General features: G+C 40.8%; 1 protein-coding gene across 2 annotated transcripts in view; it reads right to left on the bottom strand.

Moving 5' to 3' along the window:
- Positions 1–980: 980 nt before the first annotated feature.
- Positions 981–21,021, bottom strand: part of dscamb (Down syndrome cell adhesion molecule b) — a 121,326-nt gene continuing 101,285 nt past the window's right edge. Inside the window, exons 16-33 of one of the 2 annotated variants that reach the window (XM_038693882.1) lie at positions 20,263–20,333; positions 19,475–19,718; positions 18,558–18,704; positions 17,524–17,679; positions 17,140–17,273; positions 16,817–16,970; positions 16,434–16,551; positions 16,134–16,300; positions 15,682–15,780; positions 14,336–14,524; positions 13,631–13,921; positions 11,937–12,113; positions 11,394–11,424; positions 11,031–11,146; positions 10,710–10,859; positions 8,724–8,924; positions 7,972–8,274; positions 981–2,329 (exon numbers count right to left, since the gene is read on the bottom strand). In XM_038693882.1, the coding sequence (XP_038549810.1) occupies positions 1,821–2,329; positions 7,972–8,274; positions 8,724–8,924; positions 10,710–10,859; positions 11,031–11,146; positions 11,394–11,424; positions 11,937–12,113; positions 13,631–13,921; positions 14,336–14,524; positions 15,682–15,780; positions 16,134–16,300; positions 16,434–16,551; positions 16,817–16,970; positions 17,140–17,273; positions 17,524–17,679; positions 18,558–18,704; positions 19,475–19,718; positions 20,263–20,333 (3,257 nt within the window). In that variant the 3' untranslated portion in view covers positions 981–1,820. Of the gene's footprint in view, positions 2,330–7,971; positions 8,275–8,723; positions 8,925–10,694; positions 10,860–11,030; positions 11,147–11,393; positions 11,425–11,936; positions 12,114–13,630; positions 13,922–14,335; positions 14,525–15,681; positions 15,781–16,133; positions 16,301–16,433; positions 16,552–16,816; positions 16,971–17,139; positions 17,274–17,523; positions 17,680–18,557; positions 18,705–19,474; positions 19,719–20,262; positions 20,334–21,021 lie in introns of both variants that reach the window. The other variant, XM_038693881.1, reaches the window with a different exon arrangement.

Consider the following 21,021-nt stretch of genomic DNA (forward strand, 5'->3'; position numbering starts at 1 on the left):
GTTATTTGATCTCTAAATGACAAATAGCCTCTTGTTAACAGTATGTCAGAGATTTAATATTGCACTTTCAGGACTTGTTAGAGACAGATTTGTAAAATAATGGTCCAAATCAATGTAGAAAAGGAAATGAAATCCTGACGTTTAGTTGTTCAAGCTCCAAAACACTGGGTGCTACACTTCCCATAATGCAACGGTTATTAGGCTCCTCCGTATCCCCAGTTTGTAACTGAGGCTTTCTGTTAAATGTGCACTGTGGTAAATTTAATGGCATCACCAGGGTTATTTTTCTAAGACTCTTCCAGAATCACTAGTAAATTGATGTAAATCAGCGGAGTGACCCTTTCACAAATGACACAGTATTGGGATACAGTATCAGGTTTTAAATGTATTGGATTGACACAGTTGTCTTTTTAGCAGTATGACCCTTTGACAACACAACCCTCAGGCAAGAGGGTCAACTAGAACTACATCACATAATTAATATTATAATTATATTTCTATGCTGTTTTCTTGTAAAATGCTGGAGAGTTTTACCCCTTGAGAACTCCAAAAAATCTTTTTTCAATTTTAACAATTTGACAGGTGAACTATTACTCATATATACATTCAATTAAACCCATATGGATGATGCTTTGTTTTCAGGGGAAGCAAAATAAAAATGGTTGGAGCCACTGACTTACGTCAAAATGAGCAACTTCAAAGTTAATTTGAAATTAACCACATGCCCGTTTTCAGCACGATTCCTGGTGGTAAATTGTGGTTAACAGTCAATTATCAGGTTTAGATTTGAGGATGTTCCAGAAATGGACCATCCTCAAATCTAAACCTGATCAAATCTTAAGAACTCCTGTTTTTCTATAAATGAGGTCTGAATGGAAAGTGTAAGAGGAATGTAGGTTACAGAACATGGGAAAAGAAGAGCAAAAGGATTGAAAGTGGGAATAATGTTGGGCTCGAGCCACAAAAATCAAAGTCAGATGTGTGCAAACATGACTAAGGACTTTATTAACCAAATCATTTTCCCCATAATATCCACAAATAAAAGTGATCTCTTTATATATATTCACATTGTATAATTTCATAGTGTGACAAAATTCTCTTTTTTTGGATTTCCAGCCATTCCTATTAATTGTCATTTGATCAGTCGCCATGCAGTCGTCAGAAAGGTTGAAAAACATTACGATTGGTCAGCATTGGCGGTCGTGTCCGTTGTCTCTCTTCTTCTCCTCTATTGTCTCTTCATAGTGCTAAAAACCCCCTCAGTTACCCAATCACAGATTTCATCACACTGCGACAATAAAATAAAAATAAATTAAGAAAGCAATGTTCTCCTGCAGAGTGCTCCAGAGTCCTCCTCCCTTTCCCTTCTTGTTTTTTTTTGATATTTTCAGTTTTTATATAATAATAATAGTAATAATAATAATGACTATAATTGTCCTTGATATAAATTCCATAGTGTTTTTTCTCTTTCTCAAATTTTAAATAAATCATTTTGGCAATCCTCATATGTTGTCACTTTAGAATAAAAGAATACTCAAGTAGAAAATAAAAACTGTGAGAGAAAATTCATCAGAAGAGGAGCGAGGTGTGAGAGAATGAAAAGTGTGAAAGCAACAGAGAAGAGCGAGAGAGGAAAAAAAAGAAAAGAGTGAAAGAAAGAAAGACAGACTCAAAGAAAAGCATCCACTTCAGACGCATGTCGGAAACGGCTCTATATACAACAATATCTGTTGTGGAAAACTGTCCATCCTGTGCCTGTCATCTGTCTCTTGCCCTTCCTCCTCCTGTGTGTCTGCAGTAGTCCGGTGTGTGTCCCAGTGTTATACCAGAGTGTACGACTTGGCATAGGGGTTGTTGCTCTGTTTCAGATGTCCTCTGGAGTCCAGCAGTGACTCCTGGGAAGTGCTGAGCTTGGCAGCCTGTGCTTGGGCAAGGTCTCCTGAGGAGGAGACCTCCGCCCGGACCTCACCCCGGGCCTCTCCCCTCTCCCGGACATCCCTGTGGGGGAGTGTGGAGGCAGTTCCTGGTTGCCACTGCTGCACCTCCCTGGGTGAGGGCACTTCCATTGGGGTGGGCTCCATGGGAGGTGGCCTCTTCAGGGTACGGCTCCTTTGGGGTTCCAGGCAGGTCTGGCCCATGGCTCCTCCTCTTGTTTCCCCTGTAGCACCAGCACCACTTGCTCCCCCTCCTCCTCCTCCTCCTCCACCTCCTCCACTGCTGCTGCTGCCACTGCTGCTGCTGACCCCTCCACCTCGTGCTGCAAGTGGCACGCCACGGTTCAACAGGAAGTCCATACGGAGGTAAGGCGGCAAATGAACCAGCTCTCCTCCTGGGAGGGAACACACAGGTAAAAATTAAGGTTTAGTTAAATTACAGTTTATCTCCCTGCCCAGACAAATGAAATAGTGAAAACCCTTTAAAGCAGCACTTAGAAGCAGTGGAACTATGACGTATCATAAAGTTGATACGAATGAATGGATGGCAATGGTGATTGATTTGTAGAAAAAAGTCTGTAGTGCACTGTGATCATGCAACGTTGACATATTATGAACTTTTGAATTACAAAGTAAATGTTTACTCTCATTTTAGCTCTGTTTTTGGTCTCATTATCTGTCTCTTTAGCTACTAAATGCTTCAATATGTTCACCAGCTAGTGGCCAACTTTGTGTGTCTGCTGTTTGGAGGTGGGAAAGCATTGTAGGATGTTTTTGTTATGTTTTTTTTGTTGTTGCTGAAAACCTGATGAGTGGTGGGAGTAAAAGAAGACAAGTTGTGGGTTGTAAAACCAAAACAATGAGCTGACAGAGTTGTGCTGAGGGGAACTGTCAAATTGCACGTAGTCAATTGTTCATGTTGTATAAAAGTATTGATTAGCGCAGATTTCATTTAATGCCCACTGCATGTAAATAATCACATTACTACAAAAAAAAAAAACAATCATACATGTGTGACTTTCATCATTCCCTTTTGATAAGAGATATTAACAAATTTGCAAACTCATGAAACAATGATAAATGTCACATCTGCAGTCTGCGGCTCGCTCCAACAGACAGTGCAGTAGTTCTCTGGGATCCCTTCTGTGTACAGTATGCGCTCTCATTTTTTTGTCTGCACAGACAATTGAAAATCCATATTTTTGTCAAATTCACGCTGTTACATTTGCTCACCTCGGGCCATTCTGGGATTATTATTCGCATAACTATTATTTTAATGTAATACCAATTTTCACCAAGTGTGAATCTATTTGATTTAATAGTTGCTACGAGGAAAATGTGCAGAACATAATGTAATAGGGAGCTGAATATTACATTGTTATCTTTGCTATCATTGTCAGGGACTGATGCAATGATTAAGTTTCTGAGTTATCTTTTCTTACTGTGATGAAGTTGAATGATGGACTACGTCTTGGCTACCGCCCCCCCCCCCCCCCCCTCCTCCCTCTCTCTCTCTCTCTCTCTCTCTCTCTCTCTCTCTCTCTCTCTCTATATATATATATATTTAGGGCGTTAGGGAGTTATCAAACCTCCTCTCTGCTGCTTGCACTGTAGGAGAGGAAGAACTGGAGTGTTATTAGGAAACAGAATAACTTTTAAATGCCCGTAGCAAGATAAACCAGGTCAGATTTAATACCTTAACTGAGTGATAAACCCTGATTAAAAGCTGTCTCTTCAATCTTTAAGTAATTGTCTGGAGTGTTAGATAAGAGGTAGAGAAAGATAGGGAGAGACCGGTTAAAACGGTTCAGTGAGTTTATGGTACCTCCACTGCTATTGTATCCCTTTTACTGATTGGATTACATATTTAACAGAGCAAATTAGTCCCTCACAGAAGGGCGTTAGGTTGCCAGATCTACTGGGCTGCACCAGATATTCAACACTTGATGAGCTGAGGATCTGTCTGTGTTGTTTCATGACTGCTTCATCTTCACATTCATCATTCAGAGGACCAGAGATCAACAGGCGTTTACAGATGTACGATTCGTTGCTAAGATCACTGTTCAACACGTTCTCTCTCCCACACGTGCCGACACGTTCACATGTCCACAGCCCACACATGCTCAAATGTAATGTATATACTGTGTGGACACACGCACACACACACACACACACACACACACACACTCTCACACTTCCTGCCAGCTACTTGGCATTAATGCCAGCATAGACTTCTGTAGATTCAGTCCAACATCTGACCTTGGAGAATGGATTTCTGGATTCAAAGGGAGAATGCATAATTTACTGTGTTTTATAATAAGCCCTATTAGTGTCAGTATAGATGATGAATGGCTGGAGTGTTTATTGAATTAAATGTAGATTTAAGTGTTTCTGTGGGAGCTCATTAGAAATGTAGTTTGAAAACTCATCAGCCAGTAAATGCAGATCGTTCAGTAATGGGATGGTATGTATAACCAGAATACAACAGCAACTCTCTGCCCAGCCATTAATCTGCGCAAGTGTCTGTTGAATCTTCAGCAGAGTCCACACTGTTGTCTGTTGTGGGGCCTATCATAAGCGGACGGCTGCATGTAGGCCTGTAATTACCAGCACTGCTGTAAAAGTTTATGAGCACAGTGCTGAGGAACAAGCTGTAATGGGACATGGACCCAATGGATTTTATCTCATGAGGCATGAGAAGAAGAAGAGCACAAATAATAAGCACTATGTCCGGTGAAGGCGGTCACATGAAATGAGATGAGGGATGAATGAATGAGAAGGTTTCCATCTGCATTTGACCTTTGCGATAGATAGGTGAGGCCAGTTAAGGTCAATAAGATGTAATAGAGACAGAGATGGGGTTGAAGCTGGGTCATTCAACAGCTGTCAATTAAAGTGGCCTCCACTCTAAGTCTGGGTTTCAATAGATTAATACTGTAATACACTCTACTTACAAGTGCTGAGTGACCATTTTTAGTTCATCTCATACTTTAAAGGCCCAGTGTGTAGTATTTAGGAGGATCTATTGACAGAAATGTAATATAATATAACTATGTAAGTGGTGTTAAAGACCTTACATAATGAACCGTTACATTTTTATTACCTTAGAATGAGCCATTGCTATCTACGTACATTGCAGGTCCCCTTACATGGACCTCTGCCATTTCTACAGTAGCCCAAAAGGACAAACTGATCTACAGAGTGCGTTTCGTCACTATGTTGAATATGTGCAAAGAACAAGAAGTAGTAGTAGTAGTAGTAACAGTAGTAATAATAGTAGTTGACTGGTTTATTAGAAGTAAGAAGAGAAGTGAAATTTGGACATACATATTATTTAGCACAAGAGCCGACAGAGCGTGTCGTGTCGGCCATCATAGCTTCTCACTTTACTCTGCAGTTCCCCTCAGCTGTGTGGAGCATTTTAGCATCAACAGGTCCATGTCTGCTGAGAGTGTAAATAGGCAACTGTTTAATGACACGTTCACCATAACAATTTAAGGGTTATAATATGTCAGTGTAGTGTTAACAGTTTGTTTCTCAGTCCCCCAAGTGGCCATAAACATCAATTAATGCTGCTTTAATACTACACAGAGTGACATTTCAGACAACATTGTGCTTCCAACTTTGTGGCAAAGGTTTGGTAAAGTCCTTTCCTGTTTCAACATGTCCCTGTACAGAAAGTGAGCTCCATAAAGAAATGGTTCTCGCAGTTTGGTGTCGAAGAACTTGACTGGCCTACACAGAGTCTCAACCCAATCCAGCGTCTTTGGGATGATCTGGATCTATCGCCCAACATCACTGGTCAACTGAATGTCATGTAGGTGAATGGGAACAAATCCCTGGAGCCAGGTTGCCTTACAGCATATAAGCATATCAATGCCCATTGCTTAGGACTAATGTATTTAATATCACAAAAATCACATCTAGGCGTAATATTTGTGTTTCCACGTACTTTTGGACCATGTAGTGTTACCATACTGTAGTTGGATTGATTAACAAGAACTTAACAGTCAACCTTTTCAGATGGAGAAACAAATTTCTTGCAGTAAGGATGAACATTCTTCAGAGCAGCTATTTATAAAGGCTCGTTATCTTTTAAGCCCTCGAGATCCAGAGAGTAGAATAATATATGTAAATCTAACTGCCCCTGTATCTGGGTACTTATTAATTGTCAGAGTTCCTGCGGGCCTCTCAAAAAACCACAATCATTTTACAGTTCACTGACTGTAGAGTCAGCTGAAATACATAACATTTGACGCAGCTAAAAAAGCAATGAAAATATAAAATAGACATTTAGGCCTCACACACTCATGTGACCTGAGAAATGTGCTTCCAATTTTCCTGCTTAGACCGCACTTTATATAAGAGTGCATATTGTTTATTTTGTGTAACACAACCCGTTACAAAGAGTCAACAGTCCACCAGGAAACTGTAGAGGCAACGCAGCTTGATTCTTTTGCCTATTATGTTTCCCCCAAAGCAACTGACACCAGAGTCTAGCACTCAGCGATGCCGCACCATCCTGAAAGGCTAAGAGTCTGGTATTACACTGAACGGTCTCCACTGTGGTAATAGCTTCAGGTTAGGTTAACAGATAGCCTTTAATTGCCCTCTCTCCCCGGTGAGCTGGTGATATGAGTCTGCCGTCCTGCCTGAAACTTAAGAAGCAGATCTGATGGCTTCAACCTTTGTCTGGTCAAACTGAGGATTCTTGGAACATATCCTCTTGTGCAAACACACATACACACAGAGGTCCTCAGACAGGACACCTCCAACAACGCTAATTATAGCTAGCCCCAGACACACTATGACATGACAGTGTGAGTGGGGTGATGGATGAGCTGTGTACATGTGTCAGGGAGAAGGGTGTCTGTCTGTTTGAATGTCTAGGCTTCCGTGTGGGGTCGGCAGCCTGTCGGGATGCTCTGCCATAACTTGTAATTAATCCACAGGGCTACCCGGAGGAGCAGAGGGTCACATAAGGTAAGGCTACAACCTGAGAGGAGTAACCCCCGTGGTGCTATTGGAGGAACTGCATCTCATAATCCTTATTTATGATGTGTGATGGGTTTGCTTATTCTGTTAAGGCTCTAAAGGTTGGAGAAAAGCGAGGAGCTACTCTCACAGAAGGCCTTGAATAAAGCTTTAAAACTTCCACAGAGTCTAATGTACTATGTCATGGTATAATGAGACTTTTCTGTATTATATGTAGCAGCAGTCTGAAGACTAATGGGATGCACCCCAGGATTGAAATCTGTGGCCATTAGCAACAAGTTAAGAGTTAATTGGCTTCCACAGATAACAAACTAATAAAAAGTGATACCGGGTAGTTTCTTACAACCTGATTGACAAAACAGCTTTAAACCAAGAAACCAAATTATTGACATTTGTTCTGCCAAGAGAAAATAAAGATCTAGTCTCATAGCTTGCCAATGGATTACATAACAAGTTTAAAGACAAATTAAATTAAAAAAATGTCCCTGTGTTAATTGCTCAGTTATCTTTTGTTATATGCTAAATGTGGTTTTGAATCCCTCCCTCCTCCTGTGCAGTACATAAATCGATCTAGCTAATCAAACCAATCATATAAAACTGCACTTGACTGTTAGCTTGTGGGTTGTAGTGGCTATAGTAGCAGAGAAAAAGTAAACGCAGGAGGTGTATGAATCTTAAAAACTATTATTGTTGGCAAAAACTTCACAAAGTTTCCACAAGCATGTTGACGTGTGGTCAAAGGTCTAATTTATTCAGTCTCTACCTCCTGATCTAACAAAACAGGTGAGAGAGGTGTGAGTGAAGGCAAGCCGACCTCTACATCTCTGTATTCTCTAAGTCCCAGTCAAATCTGAAGGATTTGATTTAAATCCCTCTTGTAACTACACCCTCCTCACATCTTCTTTTACACTCGTACATATAACACATTAATGAAAATAAAGATGATCTGAAACTGATGTTGCTTGGGGACAGATGGGCTGCTCAGTGATTATAGGGGGAACACAACGATGAATTAGTTGTGTGGTTAACTCCACTTCCTCACCAGGTCTGTGCGCCTTGGGCACGGCCATGTTCATGACCCGACTGACATCCTGAGGTTTGGGCGGCGAAGCGGTAAAGCGGCAGATGCCGGACTCAGACGGCGTGCTTGAGGTCAGGCTATCAGTGTAGTCGTTGGTCCCTGCTGTCATCTGTTCGGATGAGGTGTCAGAGATGAAGCACTCGGTGATGGTGAACTTGGCGTGGCGGAGCTGCTCTTCCATCTTGGCGTGCTCATAGGCTCTCGCCAGCTCCTCGTAGGTGGAGGATGCGCTCTCTGTTGATACCATGCTGCTCCGTGCACGATCTGATACACACACACACACATTACACATCAGAACATTTTAATTGTTGTAGAAATACAGACTAGAGTGCAGCACTAGATTTTTTAAATACAGGTGAAATTTAAGTTTATTTATGTAGTGTTTTTATATGGTTGTTGTGGCTTTTTAGTTTTATTTAATACAGTACAGTGATAAATAAAAACTATGTGAGAGATCGAGGGAAATGGCTTAGGTTTAAGTTGGATTCACCCTGGAAGCCTCAGCCAAGAGTACGCCCCAAAGTTGCACTTTCAAATCATAAAAATACTGCCATTATATTTTGGATTGCGCAGAAGCCAATTTGAAAGCCATGCTGATCGCCTTCACACTTGAAAATCTCAATAAAGCAACATCAACCAACCTGAATTATAAAAAAGCTCCATGTTGTTCCTGGCTAGCTGTCATGGTCACCATCCACCCTGCTCTACTCTACCTGTATCCTGTGAGGGGCTGACACTGTAGCTGTCGCTCTCCTTGTCCACAGATCCAGTGGCACGTGGGGTGGGGAGTCTCCAGTCGGTGGTCAGGGTGTGTGAGGAGCTGGTGGGGTGCGGCCTGTTCAGGGTCCACTGGCTGGCGTAGCGGCTCCGTGCTGCGGCAGGACCAGCTTTGGCAGTGCGTCTGGCAGTGGGATCTAGTGAGGAGAGAACAGAGCTAATAAAAGCTACTCCATTTTTCAGGGTAATCCTCTGACACAGCATTAACTACTGTAGCACTGACTGAAAATGTTGTGATAAATTCATATATTTAGAATTACTCTCTTGGTCTGGGATCTGAAGTCATTCAAGTCTGAGAGCTTCAATTATGTGAATGAAAAGATATTAGAGCTTGAATAAGACATCAAATGATCATTTTATTCATAAGCATACATCGGTGTTTTCTGAAAGAGTCTATATGTACCCGGGACTGGATAGTATAAATTATTTCAAATCTGTGAATTGTCTCGAAGAGTGTGTTTAATTTCCAAATAACTCATTGTACAGAATATAATATTAAGTCTTAACAAACAAACTCCTTGAAAGACACAGACTAATCTAGGAATTTCCCCACCTTCAGTTGCAAGTCAGCGTTAACAGTTGACCCTGTTTTTGGCTAATTCATACAATGACCCAGCTAACAGTTGTTTAGATGTGGCTCATCAGTATCCAAAAACGACATGAACATTACCATTCCACAGCTCTGTGCAGTGACATTATCATCAATCTTAAGGTCTCCATACAGACATGTAAATAGTATCGTATTCACCCAGACAGGCTGCTGCACCGCTGGGCCAAATCAGAATAAGACCCTTTAGAAAAGGCCTGGATTGTATCTGTGCGGAGAAGAATGGTGCTGGTAATTTAGTAGGTCAGACAGTAATTCTATCAGCGAGGACGGAGGGATGAAATGATGGAGGTGTTTGGCCAACAACAAAAAAAGGGATGAGTCAGCTAACTGGGTTCATGCCCCACTTTCCAGGTTAAATGAACCAATGATATGAGCATAATCATGTATGAGTCAGAGCAGAACTATGATAATGTTCTGTGCGTTTTACATCAGGTCCTTGCGTTTGTATCATTCAGTGCCATGTGTGTGTGTTACAGATGGCCTTATACTGATGGCATACTATTGGTGAGGGCAGATAACAAACATTCTTAAAAAGCAAGGTATGTTAGTGGGGTTTTTTCTAGTGATGAAAAGAAGAGTATGCCCCTTTAATGTAATTTACTGTAAAATTAGCAACAGAACCATTTAATTAGCAAAGATAACCTGCATGTCTAGCTGTACTCAAATGATCAAAAGCAAATTTTAGTAATAATACTTGAATCTGTATTGGCTAACTTGGGTGGGAAAATGTCGATTCTTGCATTCTTACAATCTGCAAAAAAATCATTTCATTGCAGTGTCCATGACTGTATGTGCACGTGTAAGTCGAAGTGGCCAGTTGGAGCAGTGCAATCAGGTGAGGACGTGTCAACAAGAGGCAGGGAGATCGCTACTCTTCATCAGTTCTGCTTCAGCGGAGCTCAAACACCAGAAGCCCAGAGGACATTCTGCAGCACCGTTGCTGAGTCTTTCTAATCTAACTGCTGGAAGGCGGCTCACATGCTGTATGAGGGCAGTCTATAGCTAAGCTAAGACAAGGTGAAAAACTAATTTGCCTTGCACGTTATTCAAATGCAACTGTGCAATGAAATACTATTACCAGTGTTTATATTCTATGGTAAATTTCTTTTAAGGTGACATCCATCTACAAGAATAGAACTATAGAACTAGATTTAGGAGGAATATCAGCAGCACAAGATTCATTGCTGCAGAGAAACCAAATAAAAGCCACAAGAAACTTCTTCAACATTATGTTAGTAACACAAGACTAGCACAAAAAAAATATTAGTAGTAAAGGAAATAAATGTTGAGCACTGACGGTGGTGGGACTCACTGGTTCCAGGCCTGGCATCGGAAACGTCCACCAGCGGTCCAGTGGCCTGGGACAGGGACTGGTAGTGGACTGTGTGGGTCACTGTTGAGGATTTTTGCTTATTTGTTTCCCCAAAGTCATTGTCTGTCAGCAGCACGGTGGACCTGTCATCTAAGAGACAGAAAAATAACAGAGAGAGCAGGGAAAGAGGAGATAGCGGGAAGGAACAAAAGGAAGTAAAGCAGGAAAACAAAAGACAGATAGAAAAAAAATATTATGAAGGTCCTGAGCATAATGAATATGGTGACTGATGAACACATGGTCTCACTTCAAGTATCTTACCAATTGTCTCCATGGTGTCCCTCTCCTCGATGAGGAGCTGGGCTCTGGGGATGTCGATGTGCATTCTTAACGTCTGCTGCTGCTTGTTCACTGTGTCTGGAGTCCGTGTGTTCTTACTGAGGAGGTTAATGAGAAAAATGCATTACTTTTCAGCTGTGTGATTTTTGCATTGTATCGCAGAAATGCTAATTCAATTCCATTTAAGTTGATAAGTGGCTGTAAGAAGGCAAAGAGCGACAGCATATCCTGTGTGCAATATATTTGATTTTTACTGATGGCCACTGTAACTCTGGGCTGCATTGTGATTTATGTTCGCTGCTTAAAGGGAAACAGCCAGCGTAAATTGAAATTAAGCATACATACCTCATCAGCATTTCTGCCAGGCTTTTGGCATCTGTGAAGTCAGCAAAGACGCAGTTAATACGATAATAGTACTATGCTAGTTGATAAGCTACAGCAGTGGAAATACTGTACAATCACTGACAACTGCACTCAGAAAAAAAGCAACGAAAGCATGATACAGTTGGAGAAATGAACATGGAGGTGTTTGACCTGAAGAGACAATTACTGAAGTTTCTTAATTATAAAAGCAAAGTTTAGCCTCAGCTTTTTTCGGTTCAGATGCACTTGAGCGTCAAATGATTTCAATTACATAGCTCTCTGAATGCATTGCCTTTCTTTTGTCTGTGTGCTTATAGGTGTGTTTGTGAGCATGTTTGCACACAGGCATGTTATGCTCAGACTGGATGTGTGTAAGTGTTTGTCACCATGTGTGTATACAGAACGCAGATGTGCTTAGGGACTATAAAAAGTGTAGTCTTCTTCCTGTTACTCAAAAAAAGCGATTATTTTTCTTTATGAGATGCAGTTCATACAAAATAAACTATAATTTGATCTACAACCCACCTCTGAGTCTCTTGAGCCTCTGCTCCCTCCTCCTCCTCTTTAGCACCATAAGCATGATAAAGACCAGCACAGCTACCACGAGAACAGAGGTGATGGTCACCACCATCTTTAGACCTCCGCTGCCCGACATGTTGTCTGAGATGGGGTCTCCTATCTTCAGCAAGGGAGGGATAGTACCTTGGAAATAAACATATTCAGACATTTATGAGGAATTAATGGTTTGTGGGTTTTTTTGCTACACCAAAATAACACTATTGAAAAACAATTATTCCTGCAAGGGTGGAAGAAAACTAATTTGTATGCAGCACAGTTAAAGTTTATAGGGATGAAAAATGCTTCGGAATTCAACTTTGAATATTGATTATCCACATGCATATTTTTAATGTGCAGACTTTATTGTAATCCTTGAACTCTAAACATAAAAATGCTAGGAATCCCATAAGCTGCATTTCTTTAAAAAACAATTCCCTGTACTTCTAAACCCACAGAATGGCAATTTAGGTAATTAATTTGCCTTTAACTTGACATTGATATTATTAATATAATTAGCCATCCATCCATTTTCTGAACAGGGTCGCAGACTACTTGGTTGTTCACAGGAATTTCTAACTGCTTTAAAATGTGTGAAAGTCTCCTAATGTCATCCCTTTCCTTAATTTCACAGTTCAAATTTATTATGTGGTCACCGTAGAAAAGCCTCCGCCTGATCAAAGCTGGGGCAACGGGTTTGTAGGTGAATGAATATGTGCTGTTATTCTCCTGGGCTGCAGCTTAGCAGCTCAGCTGAGTTATAGACCCACTGTCAAACTGACAATAGCATCCGCACAAACACGCCCACACACATGCACATGTACTGTATGCATGCAAAACCACATCCACTCACACATAACATCGTGACAGGCAGCTCAAAAAAAAAATTAATGAATAGTCTGGAGTGTACCATAGAGCTCCCACCATCTCCTATCCTTCTTTACAGCTTTTACATTTCCTTTGTGTATGACTGACAATCTGTAGCCCAAGGCAAATAAAGCTAGACCATGGCCCCTTGGAGAATCTGAAGACTGTCGCCATTTTCGCAATCAGCTGAGCCGTCAGAATACCTGTCAATTTGTTCAAAGGCTGACAAAACTGTCTTTTTTGCAAGTACTTTTGAAGCACACACTGCAGTGGCACAACACGAAACACTGCTTTCCCGAACGGTCGCAGTAACGGGTGCATTGCTGTTTTAGCTGATGTAATGATTTAAAAATCCAGAAAGTGATTTCAGTCATAAGCTTCTTCCCTTTGCCCTCAACCTTACTTCTTCTGAGTGTGTGTTGATGTGAAACATGGTGTTGCACTCCTTACAAAACCTTTTTAGGGAGCTACTGTAAGACTGTCCCATAACATCTTAAAATGGATGAGATCTGATATCAAACAACACAAAAAGAAGAAGAAACAAAGCTGCTTTCCAGACCCTTTTGGTGGTCTGTATACTTGTTTCCTGTCCAGGTCATTATGTTATCTGTAACTAGTTAGTTACTACTAGTTGTAAATAGTTAGACTATTTTCAATTTGGAGGAATGTTTTATTATTATTATTTTTAACTTTTTAAATTACCCCTAAGTTGCTACTGATACTTAGCAATCCCATCCTGATCCAGTGATCCTCTATATCTGTGCAACTCTGTGACAATCTCTTTAATCCAAACTCACTTCCGTCAGCATTGAGAGTAGCAAAGGTGATCCTCTTTTCTGCTGAGCCGGCGCTGTTGGTGACCTTCATCTGCAGTTCGTACCAGGTCGCCTCCTGCAAGTCGTACAGGATGTAGCTCTTGGTCAGCGATGTGCGCTGGGCAGTGGTCCAGGTGGCAGAGTCCACTGCTCGGTACTCCAGTATGAAGGAGGTGATTGGACAGCCGCCGTTGTTCCAGCCAACCAGGTTGAGCCTGGCCCTGGTGGAGTTAATGCTGGTGAAGAGTTCATGTTCTTTGGCAAACTGCGGTTCTGAGGAGAAGAAAGGGAGAAAAGTTGATCAACTTTTCAGACTTTGGCAAAAAGTTTCATCGCCGACCGATGTGAAATCTTTTGTGGAAATAAAAAAAAAGTCAAATACTACATGAACACTAGTGAACCAGCTCTAAAGAATATGAGTTACAGGGCATTTTCTTCTCTGAAATTGCCACCATTTAATGGGGTTTGAGTTATGAGTTTTTCAATGAACATAAAATCAGATCATGTCATCAAATTTCAGACGCTAAGAAAAGAAGGGTTTGCCTTACTTAATTTAATTCATTCTACCTTTAGTTATTACAGAACAACTCTACTATAGGTACGGTATTATAACTCCCAAAAGTCTCAATAGATTCAATACTCAAAATGTAGTAAACAAATTCAGTTCCCTAGTGTGGCACTCTGTACCTTTCCCATGGGTCTTGGCTTCAATGATCTCACTGATGCGCCCTGGCCCTACTGCATTCTGGGCCGTCAGGGTGAATTTGTACCAGGTGCCGCACTTAAGGTTCTCCAGACGGTATGAACGTTCACTCGGGCTGATGGGAAAACTGCCCCACTGCTCACTGTTGTCCTCTGAGTACTGCAGGATGTATCCTGAGGAGGCAAACGGTGAGAGAGTAAGAGAAGGGGAAGATGAGGGAGACAGAAGATTCGTATTTGTACATAAATGTCTTTCCAATAATGTAATAATTGAGTTTATCTAATCTATTATTACCTACAGAAATCCCTACATGAAGGCGCTTTTTGATTATTGGTGGATTTAACACAACTTTTAATTTGAAGACTGGAGAATATAATTCACCAGAATATAAAATTGTTGGATAAAAAATGGAGATGCTATTCTTAAATCAAACATTGTTCATCTTCTACACACTGGCATTTTAGATGATCAGATACGGCCTGTCAGGTTGAGTCTTGACTCAGCTTGACTAATGCTGTGTTCCTGTCCACATTAAAGTTATCGCCTTTACCAGCTTCTGGTTCTGATCAAAAGTGGTAATACTGAGTGGAAATGTATTTTTCCAAATTACTTATTTCATTTTACTGGATTTAACTTGGAGCTGAATAATATGTCTGGGTAATGTGAAACTATAGGTAAACAACTATTTTTTTTAACAAATTGTTTGGCAATTCATCTAATTATTCAGTTATCCAGCTAAAGTTATTTGGACAAAAGTGTTGGGGTAAGTAAGACTGAGGGCAGGACGAGAAACCAACCAACATTGCCTTCCCTAGAGCACACTGCAAGCCTGGCTAAAAATAGACAGTTATAAGCTTAGGTTTGTGTGTATTTTGGTGATGGATGATGCTGGGAGGAAGGAAGAAAAACAAATATCATTGAAAGCGTTTATAGTGACTACAACTCTACAGACAGGCTCCCCATAATTAGGAGCAATGATAAATCACCACAAATCGCTTCCCTGTGATTGCGCTTTCTTTGAGATGGAGCACTTTTAATCTTTCGGTTAAACAGACCTAATCTTCCCTGCTGTTGTTTAATCTATCTTTTAGGACTCGATTATTCAGCCCGACCACCAGATAATGAGAAACAGGAACAAGAACGTTAGACCAGAGTAAAGGAAGATGTGACATTGGTTATCATAGGAGAGCTGAAGGGAGGTGATTTTTTTTATTAAGGATAATGTATGTAGGTGAAGCATATCACATCACATAAATTGTCCTGAAACTCCACCGTGCTGTTTTAAAATTAGTCTGTTGTTTGTTTGTGTGTGCTACTGCGTCGCTCTCACCTCTGATGGAGCTCCCACCGTTGTCTCCAGGTATCCATGACAATGTGATTGATGTGGTGGTAGTCTTGGTAACTGTGAGGCGTGGCTGGTCAGGAGGGACTGAGGACCAACAAAAAATTCACTGCATGGTTATTATTTGTTTCAGACTGCTTCATGTCTCCCTGTGGAGCTGCAATGCCTAATCTGTAACAGAAATGTGGACAAGGCCAAGGTGGAACAATCATTTGTTGAGTTTACTGTCTGTTTCTACTTGTGGGAGCTATATGAAAGTAGGGAGCAGAAACCTTTGTGCTTAGAGATCAGGTGAGCAGATAAATAGTATATAACCTTGCAGCTGTTCAAGTTCCAAGCCCATATACACTTTAACTTCTGTAAAAGTTGATGTGTGATAACAAAAGTTGTCAACCAGCAAAACATTGTTGCTTTTTTATGCGTTTCCTAAGTCTGCTTGCCTTGGACCTGCAGGTTGAGTGTGATCTCATCTGACCCCCAGTTGTTGCTGGCTACACAGCTATAGTTCCCAGAATCCTCTGCTTTCACTGTGCGGATGATGAAGCTGCCGTTGCCGTGGACACTACGACGACCATCCACCAGGACAGGTGTAGGAGTTCCATTAGTGCTGGAGAAACAATGTTGGGAAACTTAACACTGTAGGCCACGATGAAAAGCCATTACGGTGTTGTGATATCCATGACAGCCTGATATTCTATCTGCACTGAGCGATACTACATGATTGTTTGTGTGTGACTTACTTTCCCTTGAGCCACTTGATGGTAGGAGGAGGGTCTCCAACAGCCTTGCATGGTAGAACAATATCTTTCATCCAGGGAGTGGTCACTGTCCCATTAAAGGTCAGAATCCTGGCTGGAGCTAAAAACAACCAAAACACGCAACTTTGTTGATGGCCAAAAGGACGCTTTCAGCAACTATCAAGAAAATAAGACAGGTTCACAAATCCCTAAAAAGAGTGCTTTGGGTCAATGTTTAACACGTATTCTTGCTATCCGTTCTCAGCTACTGTTGGCCTAAAAAGATGACCTTGATACCGATATCATTTTTGAATCACGTCTTAATACCTTAATGAAAACCAATATTCTAATGACAATAAAGATTCATACAGTTTGTGGTGGTGTACCTTTGGCCAGAGGCTCCACTGTGATCTTCTCACTGTTGTTGCCATGGCCAGCAGCCGTCACAGCCACCACCCAGATACTGTATTGTCTGTTTCGAGCCAGATTGGGAATTCTGTAGAAATATGCATCTGGAGATGCCTCAAACTCACTCATGACCTGTAAGACAGAGAGAGAGGAAGGATCAATGTATCATTGGGTGGCACGAGTGCCCCGATGGTTTGATTCAAAGCTTCACATAGTAGATTGGGTTTTTCCTATGTTCAGTATTTAGTACTGGGGGTTGTGGCGGATCACTGAAAATCATTTGGTATACAAATGCTATTACCATCGGATGCAGGTTAGAGCAGAAGACGATGTATTTCCTGATGATGCCGTTGAGTTTGAGCGGAGGCAGCCAGGAGACAAACACCACAGAGCTGCTCGAGGCTGCAGCCTTAACCCCTGCTGGAGGACCAGGAACTGGGAAAGAAGAGAGCAGTGCAGGGTTAAGAGGTGCCAAGACAAACCTATTGAATATGAATGCATATGTAGCTTTAGTATGTATTGCTATACGTAGAATAAACTTTGTATGTTTACATTTAAAGAAATGTAACTGACCACCTAATAAAACATGTGAGGAACCATGGCTAAATTATGATTATTATTTTTTACAGTAGGGTGAACACCAATTTGACTGTGTTTTTCTGTTATATCTAGTGATGCAGCATACCATCCTCTTTAGTACGGACGTAGATCTGTTCACTGCGGACACCATCTCCAGCGTTGGTAAAGGCTAAGACCTGAATGCTGTAGTTGGTGTACTTCTCCAAACCGTCCAGCTCCAGAGACGGCTGACTAGTGGTCACATTCCTGATTTCTCCTAGTTCTGACAAAGGAGAAGAGATTTATATATAACATACTGCAGTGGTATGGTAATTTTACTCCAGTCTTCTCAACTGAGAATGTTCAGTATAGATTATGTACGGGAAGCACTCCTTGGCATAATGTGTGTTTTTAACCAAAAAACAGGTATTGAGGGATTTTTACTTTTGCTTTGATTCCCCTCTCCTCTACTCCCCCATGTCCCGTCACTCAGAGCTGAGGCAATAGGCCTCAGTGAGTTATTGCATTGTGAATTATTGATGGAGACCAGCCAGACCGCAAGGTTGGATCACTGCTGTACAGCATGGTATACATTGAAGGGAAAAACACAGGAACCACAAATATCCCCTTTGTGCAATGCAGCCTTTGTATTTCCACTCTTCTCAACTTATATTGTAATTGGCACATTTAAAAATCATCGTTGTTCATCAAGTATGTGAATTAAAATGTAGATTCAAACTTGATATTGTAAGTGTAAATAAGATGCTGAAAATTAAACTTAAAATTTGAAAAAGTTGCAAAATGATACAAACAGCATCTCATTAACCTCAAATAGAACAAGTCTGATATACAGAAGATAGACTGGTGAATCAGACAACTGCTGTTTGTTATTTATCAGGAAATAACTCTTTATTTCTAAGAAAAAGTATAAAGCATTATATGAAACACGTACAAATACACACACACACACACCACCTCTGAAACAGTATGACTATACCACAGCTTCCCCTGGTGGATAAACGATGACAACATGCAACGGCAACGAAAAACAAACCCAGCATAAATGAAAAGTCAGGTGTCTTTAAGTACTGACTTAAAATGACAATGAAACTGCATTGATCTATTAATGATATTAGTGTTTGGGTGCATTAATGTCAGTACCTCCATCAGGCAGGTTGGCCCAGTAGATGACTCTGTATCCCTGCAGGTTTCCATTGAGAGCCTCTCTGGGCAGAGGAATCCAGGAGAGCGAGATGACCTCCGGGGACTTTGCCACAGCCAGGACATTTTCAGGAGGCCGAGATGGCACTGCCAGAGACATGAGAGGAGAAAAAGTGTTGGAGTGGACGTTTAATGGAGGCAAAAACAGCGACTGTCTGAGCAAGTACCCTCATGTAGGCAATTACAATGAAACAGCAGTTGCATCATCTTTTTCTTTATAATCAGACATTAGTGAAAAGTAGTGTTTAATTCTAAAATGGTTGAATGTTATAGTTGCTTAATATGCATAACTGCATCCTCAGACTCCGAAGAGATTATTAGTGAAAATATCTTTAGATTTAATAATGTTATTAAATGCTGAATATTATTACAGTCACTCCATCACATATTTACAGAGTATAGTGTGTTAGAAACGTTTGTCATTTTTGTGAAGCAGGAAAAAACCCAACCCATCTAATTTATTATTTAATTAAGAATAAGGCTTTTTTAAATGCCAAACAATTAGGGCTTCAAAAACAAGAAGGGACTGTTTATATTTTGTAAAATCAGTATACAAGTCCTCCATAACCAGAGACTTTGGTGGTCCTTGTTTGTTTGACTGATGTAATTCAACACATGTCCAGTAGAGGGGAGCCTTTTCACTGAGCCACTGCATCTAAAAGGCCTTGGTTGAAGGGTTCAAAACTCAGTCATTCAGTTCAAAATAACAACTCAAACAGCAAGTAGTCCACATAAATGAAAATAAAGGTTATATTAACTTCAAATGATAACCCAGTAAACCAGTTGTTCTCAGGGACCCCTAAACTGACCATCTGATATGATTATGAACACATATAACACATCAGATCCCTCCTTACCATCCTCCAGGGTTTTGGTGACCACCTGCTGGGAGGATGGCCCGGTGCCTGCCCTGTTAGCAGCTTGCACCACCACGCTGTACTGAGTGAACTTCTTCAGGTTGTCCAGTGTGATGCTCTCTGTGGTGTCTCCTGTGGTGTCCACACTGATGATGGTGAACTGGTGGCTCCCCCCAGGGCTGTACTCCCTGTAGCCCACCTGGTAGCCCCGGATCACACCGTTCTGCAGGTGCTTCTGGGGAGGCTGTGAGACGAGGATCAGGAGGAAAACGGTTAGAAGACCTCATGAAAATCATGAGTTGACTTACATATAAAACATAATTACTCATCTTCTGTCAGTGTCATTTATTTAATAATCATGATCAAATAATTATCAAGTTATAAAACAACGTATAGTTGTATACCTAACAAGTCACTGTTGCTCCTTCTAATGCTTTTAATCATAAACAGTTTATTTATTTATTCTTTATTCAGATACCAATAAGCTTTCACAAAGTGATTACTAGTCTTTTGTGGGTCAAAATAAAAAAATCAAACAAAAATAAACAGTAATATCTGATGTAGTTCATAGCTACTGATCCAGAATGCAGATTTAACAGCCTTTAACGCATTCATATATTACTAAACTAAACTCTGCAGAGAGAAAAAACTAAATGTCTTTGTGTTTCTCAAACCCTTTTCATGTTTAATTACTGAAGAGATGTACATTAAAGAATAATCTACATGCTGGTATATACTGTATATCGGTGTTGGGGTTCACAGTTATATACATAAAGTCTGGACTTTACCTTCCAGGAAACTTTGATGCTCTGTGGGGAGGTGGGCTCCAGAATGACGTCCTGTGGTGGGCCGTCAGGAGCTGTAAATAAAGCACGCTTGTGTTTCATCCCATTCAACTTCACTAGATGGTGGTATCGAGTTAAGAATGTGTTTTCCTACATGCACGTTCACATTCAGGTTTCCACTTCAACTTAATAGTAATTTAAAATAAACCTGTAACATCATGAACTTTAACCATTGAAATAATGTGAAAATTGATACATGTTTTATTTCATTTTCAGTTTATGATTTTATTTTAGCAATGAATCCAGTAAAATGGGGCATTTAAATGTGCTGGTATGCCTGTGAGGGCATCATTATAGGCAATAGAAGATAAGTGAACACCGATAGAGCCGCCTGCAAGCAACAGTGAACTGATCTGCTTCCCCAGATATAAAAGATGATGGCCTCCATTTAAAACAACCATAAAATAATTATGTGCAAATGACTCAACAGGTTTGGGGACCAAGAAGAAATGGACACTATAGCTCAGGAGTTTCTTTCCAAACTAGCAATCGGACAGAGAGTCTGTATAGAGTTAAAGTATTAAAATAAATCCTGGTGATAGTGTAAAGTTGCCACTTTCAAAGAGTGCTTAATTTCACAACAAAGTGAAATGTTTCAGTAACAATGTTCCAAACAGCTAATTTTCTATGAACTTTAAACTCAAATTAGGAAAATGGGTGACGGCGTTTCCACGGGACTCGGTGTCGTGCTCATGAGAAGTT

The sequence above is a fragment of the Micropterus salmoides genome, unplaced genomic scaffold, assembly GCF_014851395.1.
Source record: "Micropterus salmoides isolate LMB-PRFRI ecotype aquatic unplaced genomic scaffold, ASM1485139v1 Ms_hic_scaffold_3, whole genome shotgun sequence".
NCBI classification, from domain to species: Eukaryota; Metazoa; Chordata; class Actinopteri; order Centrarchiformes; family Centrarchidae; genus Micropterus; species Micropterus salmoides.